General features: G+C 44.9%; 1 protein-coding gene across 5 annotated transcripts in view; it reads right to left on the bottom strand.

Annotated features, from left to right (window-relative positions):
* Window positions 1-18,912, bottom strand: part of Myo10 (myosin X) — a 207,136-nt gene that overhangs the window by 89,311 nt on the left and 98,913 nt on the right. For all 5 annotated transcript variants that reach the window (XM_027400037.2, XM_027400038.2, XM_027400040.2 and 2 more), the window contains 6 exons: window positions 15,436-15,623; window positions 7,059-7,193; window positions 5,737-5,861; window positions 4,811-4,824; window positions 4,616-4,700; window positions 3,559-3,662 (listed from right to left, as the gene is read on the bottom strand). In XM_027400037.2, the coding sequence (XP_027255838.1) occupies window positions 3,559-3,662; window positions 4,616-4,700; window positions 4,811-4,824; window positions 5,737-5,861; window positions 7,059-7,193; window positions 15,436-15,623 (651 nt within the window). The remainder of the gene's footprint in view (window positions 1-3,558; window positions 3,663-4,615; window positions 4,701-4,810; window positions 4,825-5,736; window positions 5,862-7,058; window positions 7,194-15,435; window positions 15,624-18,912) is intronic.

Here is an 18,912-nt window from a genome sequence, read left to right as displayed (position 1 = left end):
GAAGAATGGATAGAGAAAATGTGGTACATTTACACAATGGAGTACTACTCAGCAGAAAAAAAACAATGGAATCTTGAAATTTGCAGGAAAATGGATGGAACTCGAAGAAACCATTCTGAGCGAGGTAACCCAATCACAAAAAAACAAACATGATATGTACTCACTCATATGTGGATTTTAGAAATAAAGTAAGGGATTACCAGCTTACAATCCACACTACCAGGGAAACTGGTAAACAAGGAGGACCCTAAAAGAAACAAACTTTGTACCCTGGAGAAGGGGAAAGGGTCACGATCCCCTGAGCAAATGGAGAGCATGGGAAGAGGGGAGAGGGAGCTACGAGAATGAGAAGGGAAGAAGAGGAAGGATGCAGAGGTCATGAGGGAGCAGAAAGGTTGAGTCAGGTGAAGATTAGAAGAAAGGATATGTAGGCCGGGCGTTGGTGGCGCATGCCTTTAATTCCAGCACTCGGGAGGCAGAGGCAGGGGGATCTCTGTGAGTTCGAGGCCAACTTGGTCTCCAGAGCGAGTGCCAGGATAGGCTCCAAAGCTACACAGAGAAACCCTGTCTTGAAATACAGAAGAAGAAGAAGAAGAAGAAGAAGAAGAAGAAGAAGAAGAAGAAGAAGAAGAAGAAGAAGAAGAAGAAGAAGAAGAAAGAATATGTGATAGGTAGGGCTTTAGTTGGGGGGTGGTACGGGAGGAAGGGAGGGAGAAGGAAACTGGGATTGTCATGTAATTCAATCTTGTTTGTAATTCAAATAAAAACAATGATAAAAAAAAAGAAAATTTGTAAGCCATACCAAACATGGTCTCACATCCGTTTCACTGTCAGTTGAGGCACATTAGTCCTCTTGTTCTCCAATTGTTGGAGATTTACTCAGGGCCCTCTTCTAAGACAGTTGTTTCTCTCCTACATCAAGTGGATACTTCCAAATCTCAAGGACTTTTCCATCCTATTCTAGTTGTACAAACTCACAAGGAATGAGAATTGGATTTTACCTTTTGCAAAGAGAGGCTTTAATTAATTGTGAGCATATTTTATAGACTAATGTATTTTCTAGTTGTTGATCATCTATCTACCTACCTGCTTACCGCTGTTTCCTATTAAAATGTAAAGCTTATAAAGATGAGCTTTTTATATAAAGTGTATAACTATAGCAGAATGAAGAAAGACAGCTTAGAACATGGTTGTCTCTCAGTTCCTGTGAGGGGGGCCAGGAGCCACCCGATATAAAAACCCACAGAACCCTAATCTGGTCCTGTTTATAAAACTGTGCAGCATTTTCAGAGGGTCCATACAGTTATCCTGCACACTTGATTTATAGGCAAGGTTTTGTTATGGATCCCAGACTGGCCTTGAATTCACAAAGCATCCAAGGCTGGCCCCAAATTTGCATCAGTCATCCTGCTTCAACCTCTGCAGTGCTGGGATCACAGGCATTTGTGGATGGCCTGGGCCTCCTGCAAACTTAAACCACCTCTAGATTACCTCTAATATCAAACTCCGGGGCTTATGCTATAAAAGCAGCAGTTCTTAGATGTAACCTTTTGTCTTCTTTTTTAAAAGTATTTTCATTCTGAATTTGGTTATCTTCCATGACGTGGGACTCAGACTATGGGGGTTGACGGTTCTTAAGAAGAACAAAATCCTACTTGCCAAGACAAATCCTTTCCCTCCAAGGAATATCCAAAGAGTGATGTTTTCAGCAGGGTATAGCTCAGAGGCAGAACCTTTGCCTCGCATATGGTGAAACCCCAGGTTTGATGCCTCAAACCGAGGATAGATAGAATATCTACAGAGTTAGTGTCAGACAAAGATCAGAGACAGAGAAAGAGACACACACACACACACACACAGAGACAGAAACACAGAGTTATCACTCTGCACTGCTCTGCATATTCGTGTGGCTTTTCACAAAAAGGAAAGATGATCACATTACTGCCTTGTCTACTTTGAATTTCATTTCCCTCCTTTTGCTTTATTTATTTATTTATTTATTTACTTATTTGTTTGTTTGTTTTTTACTTTTTAGACAGGGTCTAACTCTGCATATTAGGCTGGCCTTAAACTCATGGCAATCTTTCTGTCTCAGCCTCCAAAGCATTGGCATTGTAGGCATGAGCCACATACCAAGCTTGAATCCCATTTCCAATTTCATTCCAGATTATATACATGGGATGAGGATTTACAAGTGACTGACAGACATTTTGAAATCACATGGTGTTCTTCTTTGTATGTTTCCTGTCAGAGGCTCCCAGAACTACAGAGGACACTGCCGTTGCTATTGGTTACATACCAGAACTGGATGGTGAGACCCTATTACTGCAGGTACCACACACAGAATGATCAGAGTTTCTGACCTTTGAATGGCTTACAAAGACAAGGCTAAAGTGCCTTGAAAGCAGGAAGGACCTGGCTGGTGGCTCTGTCTGGGATTTGTATACTTGTACGCCAGCTCTGTAGTGTGTGGGTAAGGACAGGCTGTTCACCAGCTCTGCAGCCTCCCAGGAGACACCATTCTAATGACCTGACAGGGTCATTAAGGGCACAGCTAAGTCCATGTGAAGTTCAGAAAAATTAGTGTAAGCATGCCTTGGTATGTATGCACAGTGCATTGGTTCACACTCCCCTGTAGGTACTACAGGCTGGGAGTGCTGAAGTCCCTTATAAACATGTGTACATGGCCGATGTATGTTCTCTATATACTTTAAATTATCTCCAAATTGCTTATAATGCCCAATACAGTATGTACACATAAATGCTATACTGTATTATTTAGGAATTGCCAACAAGAAAAAAGGCCTGACTAGATTCAGTACATTTAAAAACATTATTTTCTGCTCTGTTGACAGTTAAATACGAGACTACAAGTAGTGGGTAGACAGGGATGCATGCACTTGTGTCAGCTGTGTGTACATATGATTATGATTAAGGATGAGTCAAACCCTAAACACACTGCATCCTAAAGTTGAGGCCTCTGGCAAAGACACCAAGCCCACCGCAATATGATGGCCAGGCACACTCAGTCAGACAGCCTGTTAATAGTGTGTGGTGACCAGACCTCTTCAGTACAGTCACACTGTCCAGAGCTTGGTGGGAACTAGGAGATGCTAGTGACCATTGTTTCCATGAACCAGAGACAAGATCTGCACTGTCCACGCAACCAGAACTAGTTCCAATGATGAGACTACAGGTGACAACCCAATGGTGACCTCCTCCCATGATGAACCTGTTTCTTTTCCAAAAGAAACCCTACTTGCAACCTCAAAACTGGAGAACTGTTGCTGGGGTGTAAAGTCCGGGGTTTTGGAGGTTTTGTTTTGAGGAAAGGAAGGCACAGCAAGTCACGCACCTGTCCTGACCTGACTGATATAGCCACTTGCCACTTCCAAGAACTCCTGGGATTCCCTTCCAGCCTGGAAAACAGGCTTCACCGTGACTTACAGGGTAAAGAAATAACTATTCTCATAGTTCTTCCAAATGGAATCATGCCTGTTTTCATCACAAAAAAGATGTTTTTAAAAACAAAAATGAAAGATAAAAAAGTTAACTTACGATAACTTGTCTGAAGGATTCTTGGTCACTGATTGTCTTGTCTTCTGTACAACCAGATTGATTCAAGTAATGGTAGTTCTCTGGCAAAGATAAATACAATTCTTCTACAGGAAGACAAAGAAAGACAGAACATCATTACTCTGCTGGCCCTGGCTGATAGAAGTCAGAAGTGATCCCCGTACTTGACATACTTACATACTCACTTGAGCACGTGGGAGACTATTGTGGTTTTAGTAACTCAAATAGACACGTGATTCTACACTCCAAATGACCACACACTAAGGATATTGATAAAGCCACCTTTTAACAATCCAGGCAAAATAAAAACAGCTCACTTAAATAGGATCATAAAAAAACAAATTCATGAGGGTCTTGCTTTATTATTTTCTTTTAAAAGCCAAACATTTCAGGTTAGAAATGATTAAGTGGAAAAGGACTTGCTTAAGACACTTAAGCTCTAGGTTCACTCTCTAGTAGGAAAAAAAAAAAAGAAAAGAAAAATGAATTTTATTTAGGTATGTTTCAAAAGTACAGCCGTAGACTGGGGAGATAGCTCAGTCAAGCAGCCCAAGTTCAATGCTCAGAACACACATAAAAAGCCATGTGAGATAGTGAGCTTTTAATCCCAGGGCTTACTAGTCAACCACTACAGATTCAACAGCAAGCTCTAGGCTCAGTGGTCCTGCCTCAAAAAGTAAGGTGGAGAGCAATTGGAATACACCTGATATCAATTTCTGGCCTCTATACACAACTCACTAGTTTATACACATACACAAAAGCGCGCGCACACAGAGAGAAATAAAGCTGATTACGTCACATTATGTATTTCTTACAAATAGCCATCAAATTAAAAATGTACTAGATTACAGACAAATAGTTTGAGGTCTCTGTGCTGCTAATTTTCTCCCTTTGTTGCTTTGATCCTTGGATCAACTTGGCATCTTTTGTATTCTCACATTTCATTGAGAATTGGTGGATAGAAGTCAAGGGCATTCCCAGGGTCCCTTGTCATTCCCGGTGTGTTTGAAATGGAAACAGGCTATCCTACATCACTCACCTCTTTCTCCCTGTCCCAGCCCTGCCAGCAGTGCATAGAATATGTGATAATTCCTCTCCCCAGGATTCTGCCTCACTACACGGTTCTGTGGAGAGAAGCAAAATTTCTATTAAAAATGTTGTCACCACTTAATACAAAGCAATCTCTAAATACTGTCACTATAGGGAAACTGTAACTTGAATCACAGTTACTTACTTTTTCTAATAAATCTTCATGTGAAAAGTAAGGCAAGTCAAGGAAGAAAACAGACACGGCAGGAGGTTAGTCTTGACTTTGGCTTATGGCTCCCCAATCTTGGCTCCCTGATCTGCTGACATGGCTGCCACTGGTGCCAAAAGACATCAAACAAAGCAAAGCCCACCCCACCTAAACTCAGCTCCAATGATATGGTGCCTGAGTAGGTGCCAAATGAAGGGACTGGCTTCAAGCAAACAGCTAATGCTTGATGGCTGCTGCAGTGTTGACATGGTTTGCATGCAGCCCCAAAGGGCCATGTATAGAGTCCTTGGTCTATGGTAGAACCCTGACACAAGGTAGGGTCCAATGCGAGGCGGCTAGGTCAAGGTTACTAAGGGTATGTCAATGTTGATCACATAGGCATGACAGTTTCTTGAGGACAGTCAAGAATGGAGTTCAGCCATCCTGGTTCTCTCTTCCTCTTACTTCCTGTCATGTGATTTCTCATACATGCTCCCTCTATGACACCATCCATCATGCTACAATGGAGCTAGAGGGCTTGTACCAGAGTCTCAATAAATTACTGACCTTGGACTTTCAGCCCCCCAAACTGTGAACTAAGATAAAGTTATCAAAAAGGAAAAAAAAAAAAAAGGCAAAAAAGCTCTTTTCTCTATAAGTACACATTCAAGCATTCAGCAACAGAAAATACATGATGAATCTAGACTATAGGCATAACATGAGATATTTCGAAAGAAAAAAAATGGTCATTTATCTTTGAGAATAATTATTAAACAGGACAAATGCACTAATACTAAAGGAAAAACAAGCTTGAACTGGAGTTAAAGAGCACTCCGTGTTCTTGTGGAGCCTTTACGACAAGCAAGCCAAGTGTCCACTGATAGGGCCAAGTACAAATACAAATGTGAAACGAAACAGGATACAATCTACAATTCTTCCACCCTGGATATTTCCCTTCTGGCAGATGTTCAGTTGAACAAATTTCCCAAAGCGACTGGAATTGTTGTTGTATACTGTCTTCGCGTTGCCAAATGCTTCCATTATGGGGCTGTGAACAGAGGGAGGATAGTAGAGCATTAGCCAGGGCGAATGCTAAAACAGACAAATGCAAGAACTTTGTGCCCACAGGGCCCAGCCTCACTCTGTTTATTTAAAGAGGGGCCTGTTTTTCTAAACACTGGCTAACACAGGCTTTTCTTAAACATCCCCTTTAAGGAGAATAAGGAAGATAGCTGCGCTGTGAGAGGATGCCACACAGCTAAGGGGACCACACGGCTCAGCTCTGCGCACATGAACTTGGTTGATACAGCCCAGGAGTTGCACAGAAGAGCCCATGCTCACATCTAGGAGCTGGACACTTCACAGGTTTGCTGCATGGCCTGCAGGTAATTTACTTAACATCCTGGATGAACTTCAACTGTAAAATGGAGTCAGGATAGACCAAGTGTGTAACAGAAAGTTCTGTGAAGGACCAGATAATGCTTTAGGCTTTGCAGAGCATGTGGTCCCTGCTGATATCACTCAGTGTGCTAGGCTATAGGTTGGTGACCTTGGGGCAGTTCTTTGCATCTGGGGTTTGTAATGTCTCTACCACCTTATAAGGCACAAATCAGATACCAAGTCAGTTGTCTGTAGACGATACCCAGCCAAGCAACTCTCTGTCACAGTTCCAAGGATCACAGGTGGGTACTGCTTATCTGTCCTGGGTGAGGCTGTGAAAAGGCACTCTGCCCACATGGACAGCACTTTCCTCAGTTTGAATGCTAAGCCCACCGTACATGGCAAGCAGGTTAGTATGCATTGGAGCCCTTGGCAGCCAGGCAGCTGGAGTCAGGCTGCTTCTCAAAACCTTGTGGTTTCACCCTGAATGGCCCAACAGGGAAGGAAGGTCCATGAACTGTTTCTGCCAAAGCAGGTGTTGCTGAAGGTTCCAGAAAGTGCTGGCTATAGGTTAAGACTCATTCTTTTTTGGGAGGTGTCGGCCGACGGGTTGGGAGGTGAGACAAAGGCTCACTATGTCACCCTGGCTAGCCTGGAACTCTGTGTAAGCCCAGTGGGCCTTGAATTCACAGAGATCTGCCTGCCTCTGCCTCTGCAGTGCTGGGATGAAAGGCTTGCGGCTGAGATTTCTTGAAGAATCCTAACAGACAAGCCAGGAAGAGTAACATAATGACGAATTTTAGCTATTCCATTCCAGAAGAAAAGCAAATACCATCGCTTGGAAGGAAGAAGAGCAGGGAGATACCTGCTTTGGAGGATGGCTTGCTCAACACAGGACGTCTTCTCCTGCAAGGATAACTCCAAAGAATGCTGGCTGATGACAGAGAGGAACTTGAGGATCAGTTTGGTGCTTTCTGTTTTCCCAGCCCCACTTTCACCACTGAAAGACAAAACACAACACATTTTCGTTTCTAAACAAAGACACATGTTCTTGAAACAATTAACTTCGTCAAAGGCACTGCATTCCTTAAAACAAATCACCATTAACAACAGGAAAAATGGAGGTCAAAATCCCTGTTGCCAGGCCAGGAAGAAGGCTCAGTGTCTGAGGGTGCTTGCCACCAAGCTTGATGACCTGACTTCACTCTTTTGAACACACAAAGAGGTGACAGACTCTCACACATCTGTCTGTTACAGTATATGCATGACTTACTCTGACACTCAAATAATAAATGCAATTTTTAACTTTTTTTTTTTGGTTTTTTGAAACAGGGTTTCTCTGTGTATCTTTGTAAACTAGGCTGGCCTTGAACTCTGCCTCCTGAGTGCTGGGATTAAAGGTGTGTGCCATCACTGCCCAGTTAATAAACCCAGTTTTAAAACTGCCTGTTGCTAAAGAACTTGAATTGAAGAGAAGCAGACATTCTGTCCCCTGCAGGTCGGTCCAGTTCTGGCCTCCCACATGCTCCTCTTATGTTAGATTTGGGAGATAGATGGTGCCTTTCAAATAAGGGAAGCGTGGCATGTAAAGAATCTTATTTTGTCTTGTTCCCAGGCACATCCCTAGTGCTCCAGCAGCACCTGCTCCCGTGGCTGCTGGTGGGTAGGTGGGATTAATGAATGGGCAGCACTTTTGTGGGAAACAATGCGGGCAAGTGAACTTAAAAATGAAGCCACATGACCATCCTCCTGGCGATTCTGCAAAGAAAAGGAGGCAAGAGCAGCGGGCATGGGTCAGAACTGAACAGTAAGGTGTTCTGTGCTTGTTGTGCAGTAGGAACAGCTAAGGGAAGGTGAACAAAGCATTTGAGACAGAGGGACCAATGGGAGAAGCAAAGGACATCTTAGTTGTGACTTAAGAGTCTGGCAAACATCAGACCCACAGAGAAAACATTAGGATTCTGGGTAAGATAACAATGAAGCAGAAGCATAGAAGCCAGGTGAGGTGGTACCAGAAGACACAGCCCATGGCTGATGAGTCCATTAATGTCACCTTAAAGAGCAAAAGCCCTTGAGAGAATTCTCTAGAAGGCCTGCAGGGTGCCTTCAGCAGGATCATCGATAGCTATCTCCTTCAGGCATAGCTGTTACCTAGCCTGTGGTTGCTCAGACCCTGTGCACACATGCTACAACTGGAGATGGGATGGAAAAGCATGGGAGAGATCCACCTGAGCCCAGTCTAGTTTGTGTAAAGCCCTGTGTCCAGCAAGTACCACGGGAGAGGATAGAAGAAGCAAGCAGCAAAACTTACGAGGAAAGTATGGCCAGACAGACGCCAGATGTTGGGAAGTGCTCGGTGGAAGACTGACAGGAGTCCCTGACAAAGTCCTGGGCAGTGCCAAGGTCTGGGCAGTCTAAGGACAGTCAAGTGCTGCTGGAAGCGTGGTGAATGATTGAGCATTTAATAAAAAGAGGAAATGACTAAACTGAGAAAACACCCTAAAGCCAAGCCGTCTTGAGCATTCAGGGACTATCTGCTGGTCCAGCTCCACCACAGGCCCCTCATCCTCTTTGTAAGTAAGCATCAGGGTTGAACATAGGAGATATCATCATTCCAAACTTTAACAAAAAGCATCATAGCAATGGGTCTGAGGGGTCCCAGCAAGGTCTCCACACAAAACAGAGGCAAGGAGAAATATGCTCTTTCTGCAGAGAGCAAATACCCACAAACCCACCCCTACCAGATCAAAAAGCAAAACCCAAGGAAACCAGAAACAAGACTACTCGGGCCAGCTGAATCGAACAACCTAGAATCTGTCCTGCTTAGTGGTGCATGAGATAATCCAGGGTGTGAGTTAAGCCAGTTTGGGCTAAGTTATCTTTTATTGGCAATGGGAACTATCCTGATTTGGGGCTTCACAGTCCTCTCACATACCTGGCCCGGGCACAGCCCAGTGCTCAGTGCAAGGAGGCACCTAAGTTATACAAGACTTGGGAGATCACAAGCTGGGGGAGAAAGGTCCAACGAAACAGCCAAAGAACTCCTCCTGTCTTAACAGGTACACCCTGAACTGATGGAATTTCTAAAACCAAAAAGTGAAACTGAGGGTGTTTCTCAGTAGAGGACGTAGCTCAGTAGGAAGAGTGAAACCGAGGGTGTAGGTAGAGTGCTTGCCCAGCATGCAAAAAAAAAAAACCCTGGGTTTGATTCCCAGCACCATATAAAATGGTTGTACATGCCTGCAATCCTAGCACTCAGGAGGTGGAGGCAGGAGGATCAGAAGTTCAAACTCATCCTTGCCAAGGTTGATGGCTACATGAGACCCTGGCTACAAGCACACAAACAAAAGCCAAGAGAAACTAATGGGGAAATTCTGTGAATAAAATAGACCAGGTTCCTTAAACCCAAGTTTTTCCTCTGTCACAGAGCTCTGTGTCTGTGTGTGTGTGTGTGTGTGTGTGTGTGTGTGTGTGTGTGTGTGTGTGCGTGCATGTGCAAACGTGTGGAGCTCCTGGGACTCAGTAAGTGCCAAAGAGGCTCAGGAATCATCTGGGCACCATCGATCTTACCATACCCCAGCCTGATGACCTGGATGCTGCCAACAGTTTCCATATCTGTCAAAACTCACCCAACTGTATACTTCAGATTAGCACTTGACTCAAAAAGAACAAACAAACTTCCAGAACAGAGAGTGATTTCCAGACCCCAGGCCTGGGAGACAGCAGCTGGAGAACTGCCACTGAGGAAGGTACAAGGAGGAACATATTTTGGAGAGGAAATGATGAGTATTCAGAACCCAACCCTGGAGGTACCCATGAGAAATGAGGGTACCATACCTGAGGCCTTGGAGAAATTGCTGGGGTGGAATTGCAGGGAGGGGTTGGGGGACCAAAGAAACCCTGAAGAGAAAAAAAAGTTGAAGGAGGGATGATCTCCAAAGCCACAGAGAAACCCTGTCTCGAAACCTAGCCCACCCAAAAAGAGAAACAATAGGGTCAGAGAAGGAGAAGCCCCACATGGACCATGTTTCAAAAAAGAGCAAGACTGCTCTAGGGGAAACTGGGGTGACTCAATTTTCATCCCCACCCCAACCTGTAACTCACTAGAGCTTCTTGAGTGATTATGCCAAGTTATCATAAAGGAGATACCAAAGAACCAGGGGCAGTGGGGCTTAAAGATGCTAGAAGCAATGTGCTCTGGAAAGAAAGCAGGGAGCGAGCCAGACACCTGCAGGAGGGTTTATCAGCGTACACACACTCTCCATGCACGGGGAGGCTGGTCTGTTAGCAAAGCACACTGGTGCTGGCTGGCAGTGTGCTAGATCCACACATGTATCGACTACCTCTGGTCCTTACATCTTATCTTCCTACCCTCCCATCAGCTTGCATGCTGAGTTTGCTTTCACTACAAGTGCAGGACAGGGCTGAGATGCTCAGTCCCTAGTGAGCTGATCACAGAACCAAAAATGGAAGCTCTTTGGCCCCATTGAATCTGCTGACCAAGCATGCCCTTCCTATGACTCAAATTCCAAAACCACACAATTTTCTCAAAATATAAATCAGGTCAAACCTAGTTTCTATCATTTCCTAGCTGGAAGCTGAGAAGCATCTTAGTGTCTAAAGGATTTAAGTCCAATGGTCCCAGGAAATTAACCAGCCCTGACATCATGCCTGCAGCAGGCAGTACCGCTCTGTTGGAATAGAGACTAAAGTTCAAATCTCAGTAGCCACTTGCTCACCAGGTCCAAGCCTCATCTTCTCCACAGAAAAGTTTCTCCAAGCTCCTCTGGGACCTATAAAGAGGGGCACTTTCTTCATGGATTTCAGTCCACTTCATCTTCTTCATTCAGGCCTGTCATCTGCTTCTTAATTTGAGTCACAACCCATGTCCGGTGCCACACGGTCCCTTTCTAACCCAACACACAAATTTGACTCAACATCCAGCAGGACACGTTTCAAGAAACAAAGGTATGTCCATTAAAAGGTAAAGTCAAAGCAGGTTTTAAAGAGATTGAAGGGACAGTTCAGCAGGTAAGAGCACATAGTGCTCTTGCAGAGTACCCTGGTTAGGTTCCCAACACTCACATCTGACAGCTCACACCACCATGTAACTCCAGATACAGGGAGCCAATGCCTTCTGGCGTCCTTAGTTACCGGCACACATCTGCAGCACGTTAACTCATTCGGGTACAGCATATACACATACATTTGCTAAAAATCAACTCTTTTAAACATGTAGTTTAAGGAGCTGGAGAGATGGCTCAGAGGTTAAAAGCACTGGCTGCTCCTCCCAAGGTCCTGAGTTCAATTCACAGCCATCTCTAATGAGATCTGGTGCCCTCTTCAGGCCTGCAGGCATACATGCAGGTGGAACATTGTATACGTAATAAATAAATACATGATTTTTTTAAAATGTAGTTCAAGAACAGCACAGGTTTGAAATGGAAACCAATGGGGTACAGCCTGAAGCCTAAAGGCCTGATACAGACTGGAAGCCTAAACACCTGGCATTGTCACAGCCAGCTGGAGATGCCAGCCAAGGCTGAACCATAAGACCCTGTCTACTTCCAAACAGGCTTTTTTTTTTTTTTTTTTTTTTTTTTGGTATTTACTTGATAATGTGGAGAGCTCGGAATCGAATATTCTCATTTTAATGTCAATAGCAGGAAAGAATGTTGTAGACGAGAAAGACACACTGTATCCACTAGGGGGCAGAGCAGGCCTGAGAACCCAACAGAAGCCCGTGCCACCAACTTAGCTTTAAAATTTTACGTTCTCTTAATTCCCATGCCTCCCCTAAAAAGAGGAGGAGGAGGAGGAGGAAGAGAAGGAGGAGGAGGAGGAGAGGGAGGAGGAGGAGGAGGAGGAGGAGGAGGAGGAGGAGGAGGAGGAGGAGGAGGAGGAGAGGGAGGAAGTCACTCCCTGCCTGCGACTGTGGAGTGCTGGGATTAAAGCCGTGCATAATGAGAACTTTCTGTTTGATGCTCCTCCCCCAGCCTGTGGATAAGAGCACCACTGTCTGCTGCTTCACCGCACCTGCATGATGACCGCACTGATTTCCACTTTCCCCCGAAACTGCTCTGGTCTAGCAAGTGCTGTATCAGTCATGTTCTCATCTGCTACCACCCACCAAAGCAGCAAACCAAGCATTTATCAGTAGCAAGTATATCAGCACCCAACTGTGAAGCACGATTAGTTATTATGGTATGTTCTGCTTCCTGCTAATCTTATAACAGTATGCTCATATGCTAAAATAAAGACTTTAAATTCTCACTTTAATATTTCTAGAGTTGGGTATGGTAGTGCACACCTTTAATCCCAGTGCTCAGGAAACAGGGGCAGGTGGATCTCTGTGAGTTTGAGGACAGCCTGGTCTACAGAGCAAGTTCCAAAACAGCCAGGGCGACATAATGAGAACCCGTCTAAAAAAAAAAAAAAGAAAGAAAGAAAGAAAGAAAGGAAGGAAGGAAGGAAGAAAGAAAGAAAGAAAGAAAAATCTAGAAGTTACCTTAAAAAAATTCAATCAAGCTGCATATTTCTTTGTTTCCTCCCTCCCTCCCTCCCTCCCTCCCTCCCTCCCCCCTCCTTCCTCCCCTCCCTCCCTCCCCTTATTTATTTGGATTTTTTGAGACAGGATTTCTCTGTGTAGCCCTAGTTGTCCTAGAACTCACTCTGTAGACCAGGCTGGCCTTGAACTCAGAGATCCGCCTGCCTCTGCTGCCAAAGTGCTGGGATTAAAGGCGTGTGCCATTACCATACAGCCCGTAGCACTATTCTAAGCACTCAGTAGACTGAGATTTAAAGCAAGCCTGGGCTGCATGAATGACATTTGTGCATCCTGAGTTCAAGGCCAGCCTGGGCTACATGCACAGACCCTGATTTACAGGGGCAAAACAAAAAATGGCAATCTCCCATGGCGCTTGAGTCACAAGTCAAGTTACTTTATTAGGCATCCTATCTGTAAATCGATTTCTGTACAAAGTGGGGAGCTTCACTCTGATTAACTTTGAATTAGCATGATCCCTGTTGGCATTACTGACTACTCTGACAGTTCTGCCCAAGTTATTTCCCTAGCCTTGCATGTTAGTAGTGCTACAGTGATCAAGAGAACAGAGTCCATCTCCCCACCTGCTTTGGGGGAGGGGAAATTGGTTCAGTCATTCATGTACACGCAATTTCCACTTGTTCAAAAAGGAGGGAATCTTTCAACAAGTATAATAGGCAGATCTTGCAGTTTGAAAACTGTGTGGCACCTGCAATGGTCATTTTAGAGTGGCCACATCAAAGCCTGCAGAAGGGTTCCAGGTTCCATACCGTCAAGGCTGGCACAGTGAACAACACACCATAATCCTGTGAAAACATGCTAGCCATTATTTGACAGTATGAACATGTCTCAAATCTCTCCAGGCACACTCTCCATTCCCTTGCCTGGGGTGTGTGGAAGGCCCTTCCCCCCACAGGAATAATTTCTCTGATCTGGGGAGAGGAGAGGAGTTAGGGTATGCTCTGCTCAGCCTCTGATCCAATCTTCACCATCTGGGAATTGGTCTCCCATAGTGATGAATTCCACCCATTACCTGGCTGCATCCATGACCAGGTGGTCTGTCTGTGTAACATGGGGCCACGTTTTTGGCAAACTTGATTGGCCTGGAGTCTAAAACTGACATACGGCTCTCCATCTGTCTTCTGTATCTTACTTTCATGAAACTAGAAATCCTGGGGGTGTCTATCTACTGTCCTCTCCCAAACTCACAACCTCCTTTCCACTTCCTTTCCTCTTGAAATAATATAATTGTTTTGTCACAAGTTGGGGCTAGGAAGCCATGTAAAACAGCTGTCAAAATCATTCACAACCGCAGTTCTGTGGACTGTCACTCCTCGGTAACAGTCATGTCCTATGAATGGATGCCTGGAGGGACAAATGAATGGAAGGCTTTGATACTCCATGGAAACCTCACATCTGTGCTGGACGTCATCCAGGCCACGCTTATCACCCTTGGAACAGGCTCCCAGTACAGACAATAAGTTCCGATAGGATGCCAACGGGATGTATTTGCAGGGGGCCGATTTGTATTCATTAATGATAAAATTCAAGAAAATTATAAAAATGTATTTCAGTTCCTTTTAAAATGTGGTTCTTAGTGGGAAAGGTTTCTATGGTGGGGGGAATCCTGGCTCTTTATTTTCTCAACAAGTGAGAGCTGGGTATGTTGGTTGAGGCACATACGTAATCCCAGTACCCCTGAGGATGAGTCAGAGGAGATGCTGTGAGTTTGAGACCATTGTGAGCCACACAATAAAATCCTGTCTCACAGATAACCAAAGACATAAATTTAAACCAACCAACTTATAAATGAGTGAGACTTGGCTCAAACAGGCATGTCATATCTAACACAAAATTATTTTAAATAAACATGTCCTTGAAGCATTCTCTCAATATATGCATAGGAGCTCTCTTTCTCTCTTTCTCCATCTAATTCACAAGTAAACTTTAGGGCAGTGGCTGTCAACCTTCCTAATGTTGCAACCTCTAACACAGTTCCTTATGCTATGGTGACCCCCAATCATAATTTTTTTTGTTGCTACTTCATAACTGTGATTTTGCTACTGTTAAGAATTGTAATGTAAATATCTGTGTTTTCTAATGGTCTTAGAAAACCCTGTACAAAGGTCAGTCATCCCAAAAGGGGATAAAAACCTACAGGTTGAGAACCACTGGTTTGGGGGCATCCCATCACACACACACACACACACACACACACACACACACACACACACACAAAAAAAAAAAAAAAAAAAAAAAAAAAAAAAAAACCTCTTAAAATCAGGATACTGTTATCTATTATCTAGGGTGATTTCTACCATAATAGAGAGAGAAAAAAAAAAAGAAGTTTTGTTCAAACATTCAAGCATCATGACCAGCATCAAATACGAAATTGTCACCATCTATCTTTAAATAAACAGCCTGACAACACTGCATCTGCAAAATAGTCTGAAGAATAATTCAAGAAAATTGGGAGGAAGGAAAAGAAAATGGGAATGAATAAATGTCAGAACAAATGAATGAATGGAGGGCCAATGTGGGGCAAAATGCCATCCGTGTGTGTTTTCTGAGCGCCCTCAGCAGGAGCTAGGTGGCTGGAGAGAGCCTATCCCTCCAGTGGCTCTGGCAGGTTTGTGCCGGGCTGGGGACAAGCGGCCAGGCAGGCCCTTGCAGCTCTCTGCTGCTGGCTCAGGCTCACCTGATGAGGACGCATTGGTTGTCATGGCGCTTCCACAGGCATCGATAGCACTCGTTGGCGATGGCGAAAATGTGCGGAGGGAGCTCGCCCAGATGGCACTTGCTGTACTGCTCCATGGTGGCGCGCTCGTACAGGCCGGCGATGGGCTGATAGGGGTTCACTGAGGCGATGATGGAGCCGATGTAAGTCTGCAATCAGAGGGGGAGGGACCAGGCAGCGTTACCCGGGCAGTGATCCAGGCTCTGACTCGCACCTCGCCCGTTGTGCACTCTGCACTCTGCACAGGGACCTGGACCGATGCAGAGAAATGATCGACTCACAGGGTCTCAGCGCTCATTGTCCACGCCGTCCCTAAACCCTAATCTTGTCACTGTGCAGATGCATTGAGCCGGTTCAGAGCGAATGAGGATGGGCGATGAGCCCAGGCCAAATCCCTGTTCCCAGGTGACCTCCCCGATTCCAATCCTTCCCTGGCACAAAGCCCGGTTAGTTCCGGTTCCCTTCCTCCACCAGTGGCTGCTATGAAACAGGTGACAAAGGCAGAAAATAGAAAAAAGTGCTGGGGGTGGAGGGGAGAGGGCATGGGTACTAATGAATAAGCAGTTAGAGTGTGGGGAAACTTGTAGAGACCCATTGCTGTGGACCCCACGGCGCACAGCACTGGGGCTGTCTGTTGAAACAGTTAAAAATCACCCCAATGGCCAATCCCACCTTAATTTCCAGCAGTCACTCCCCCCAACCCCCCCACCCCCACTCTCTTGTCCTGGAACTCCCTCAGTAGACCAGGCTGGCCTCGAACTCAAGACATCTGCTTGTCTTTGCCTCCTGAGTGGTGGGATTAAAAGCACGTGCCACCACCACCTATGCAGCCACAGGTTTTCAAGGATGACTGACTGACTGGGAAATGCCTCATGAAAGCCATCAAACCTGTCAGGAGCATCTGTGCCTGGAAGCAGCACCTTTCTGGGCCAATATCTGGGCAGAATTACTCAGCAACCTCCGACCCCGACCCCCGGCCCCAAAGCAGCACAACATAAGCCCCTCACCACAGCTTAAAGCCATGGGTCCCCTCCACAAGGACCTCCACTCACTCCTGTTTCAGCATCTAGGTTCCCGTCTTCCAGACTGACGCAAGGCCAAGGCAGTGAGTCAACACACTGGGAAGGAGCATCCTACAGGCACCCCCTGCCTCCTATGGAGCACACCTGCTGAGGCTTTGCAAGGCCAATGTGCCCCTCTCCATTTTCCCATGTGTTGAAGCCCTGGCCCACAGTGCCTAAAAATAGCACTGTGCTTGTAGACCAGACCTCTAAAGAATGACTGATGTAAACTCAGGTTCCTAGATGCATCTGAATCCAATTCTGCCCTGTGTCTTCATAAGAAATGGGCAGCTGGGCACATTCAGAGAGCCCAGGGATGCAGGCTGGTAGAAAAAACATAAGAAGAACCAATCGCTAGGGCTGACCACTTTGTTCTAGACCCCTGGGCTTTGGCACTGTGAAGTATGTGTTGGGGTTTTGAAGTATGTGTTGGGGTTTTGTTATGGCAGCCCAGGCACGCCATAAACAGGCCTAACCCCTTTAGTATTCACAACGACCATAGGAAATATGTAGCCCCACTACACCTATTTTTTTTTTTTTTTCACTCAAGGAAACTGAGCCATGAGGAGAAAATTTTGACAACAGCAACTGAATCAGTTTGTGGTGGAGGAAGAATCCAGGCAAGGTAATACTAGAACCTTCTGTTACCACTTGGATAAAGTACAGTGATCCTACGGCAGGGTGGGTTGGTGGGGGCAGCAGAGGTAGACAGAAACTCCAAACATCCTAAGAACATCTGTGTCTCATTATAATAATTTGTAGTGGTTTACATTCACAGTAACTGCCAAGAACACCAGGCAGAGTCATGTATGTTCAGTGCAACTTTTCAAATGTGAGAAAGTCTAGATGGGGGAAATGATGTGAACGACAAAGAGGTTAAAAACATAAATGGCATCACCATGGCAATTGCACTCTTAGGTTTAAAACCAGCAAGAATGGAAAGTAGATACTAAAACATTTGCAAACCCACATTAGCAGCAGCATTATTCATATACTCCCAGGGTATGAAACCGAAATGCCCACCTTCAGATTAACTAGTGGGAAAGCTGTGGCCCAGCCACACAACAGAATAAATAGTCTTTAGGCACGAAAAAGGAATGCAGTGCTTACATATGCTATATCAGTGTAGAGGGTCTGAAAGTATACCAACTTAGAAACCCCAGACACTTCCAGAATAGGCAAAAGCAAAGAAAGAGGAAGACGGATGCTGAAAAGCAGTGAGGTAGCAGAACTCCCTGTGGGTGGCGGTGGCTAAGCAGCACCGGGTTTCCTTTTTGGGTGATAAAAATATTCAGGGACTAGATTGAAGTGTGGGTTGTTCAACATCATGGGTACATTAGAGCTCACTGGTCTGTAGACTTAACATGATAAATTTTATGTTAAATACAGTTCACCTCCATCAGACAAATTAATGTTATTTTGTAAGTAAATGTACACGTCTTTGGAAATACGGATGCCCTAGAAAGTCCACTTCTCTATCACATCTCTGTAGGGAAAATTGAGCCAGGAAGGGAAAGAGAAGCCACTCCTCCCCCTGGGGAAGGAGGATCTGGTCTGGTCCCTTCTCTTTTGTTAGCTCTCTTTGGGGGAGACACTTAGGGCTCTGAGTGCTTGGTCCCTGCCTCCGTCAGTCTGTCCCCTTTCCAGCCTTTCTGTGTCGTTTTTAATTCTGTTAAATATCAACCAAAAGCATTCTTTTTTTTTTTTTCTCACTGTGAGATACTTTTTCACTCACAATAACAGAGGTCAATGGTCAATGCCATCATTCTTTAGAAAGCCTAATAGGAGGCCGGGCGTTGGTGGCACATGCCTTTAATCCCAGCACTTGGGAGGCAGAGGCAGGTGGATCTCTGTGAGTTCGAGGTCAGCCTGGTCTCCAGAGCGAGTGCCAGGATAGGCTCCAAAGCTACACAGAGAAACCCTGTCTTGAAAAAACAAAAAAAAAAAAAAAAAAAAAAAAAAAAAGCTTAATAGGCCAATGGAGGAGCAACCACTTGTCATCAACATAGCAGCTGAGATGGGCACATGAGCTGGGACTGGACAGGTAGAATATGATAGACACAGATACTGCATTAAGTAGATTACCACATTTGATTCACTTAATTTGGTGTAAGGTTGTATTCGTATCATCAGTGAGACTATATTTTTCTTAAATGATACATCATGTCTTGGTTATTCTGCATGGCTATTCATAATATTTGTATGGTGTTGCAAAATTCTGAGTTGCTTACTCTTCCTTCTTCCTTCCCTCCCCCTCCCTCATTTCCTCCTATGCCAGAAGTTGATGCCAGGTAATTTCCTCAATTGCTCTATATCTTATATTTACTTTTAAAAAGTGTGTGTGTGTGTGTGTGTGTGTGTGTGTGTGTGTGTGTGT

Source organism: Cricetulus griseus, chromosome 2 (genome assembly GCF_003668045.3).
Source record: "Cricetulus griseus strain 17A/GY chromosome 2, alternate assembly CriGri-PICRH-1.0, whole genome shotgun sequence".
NCBI classification, from domain to species: Eukaryota; Metazoa; Chordata; class Mammalia; order Rodentia; family Cricetidae; genus Cricetulus; species Cricetulus griseus.
This window is presented reverse-complemented; position numbering and strand designations above follow the sequence as displayed.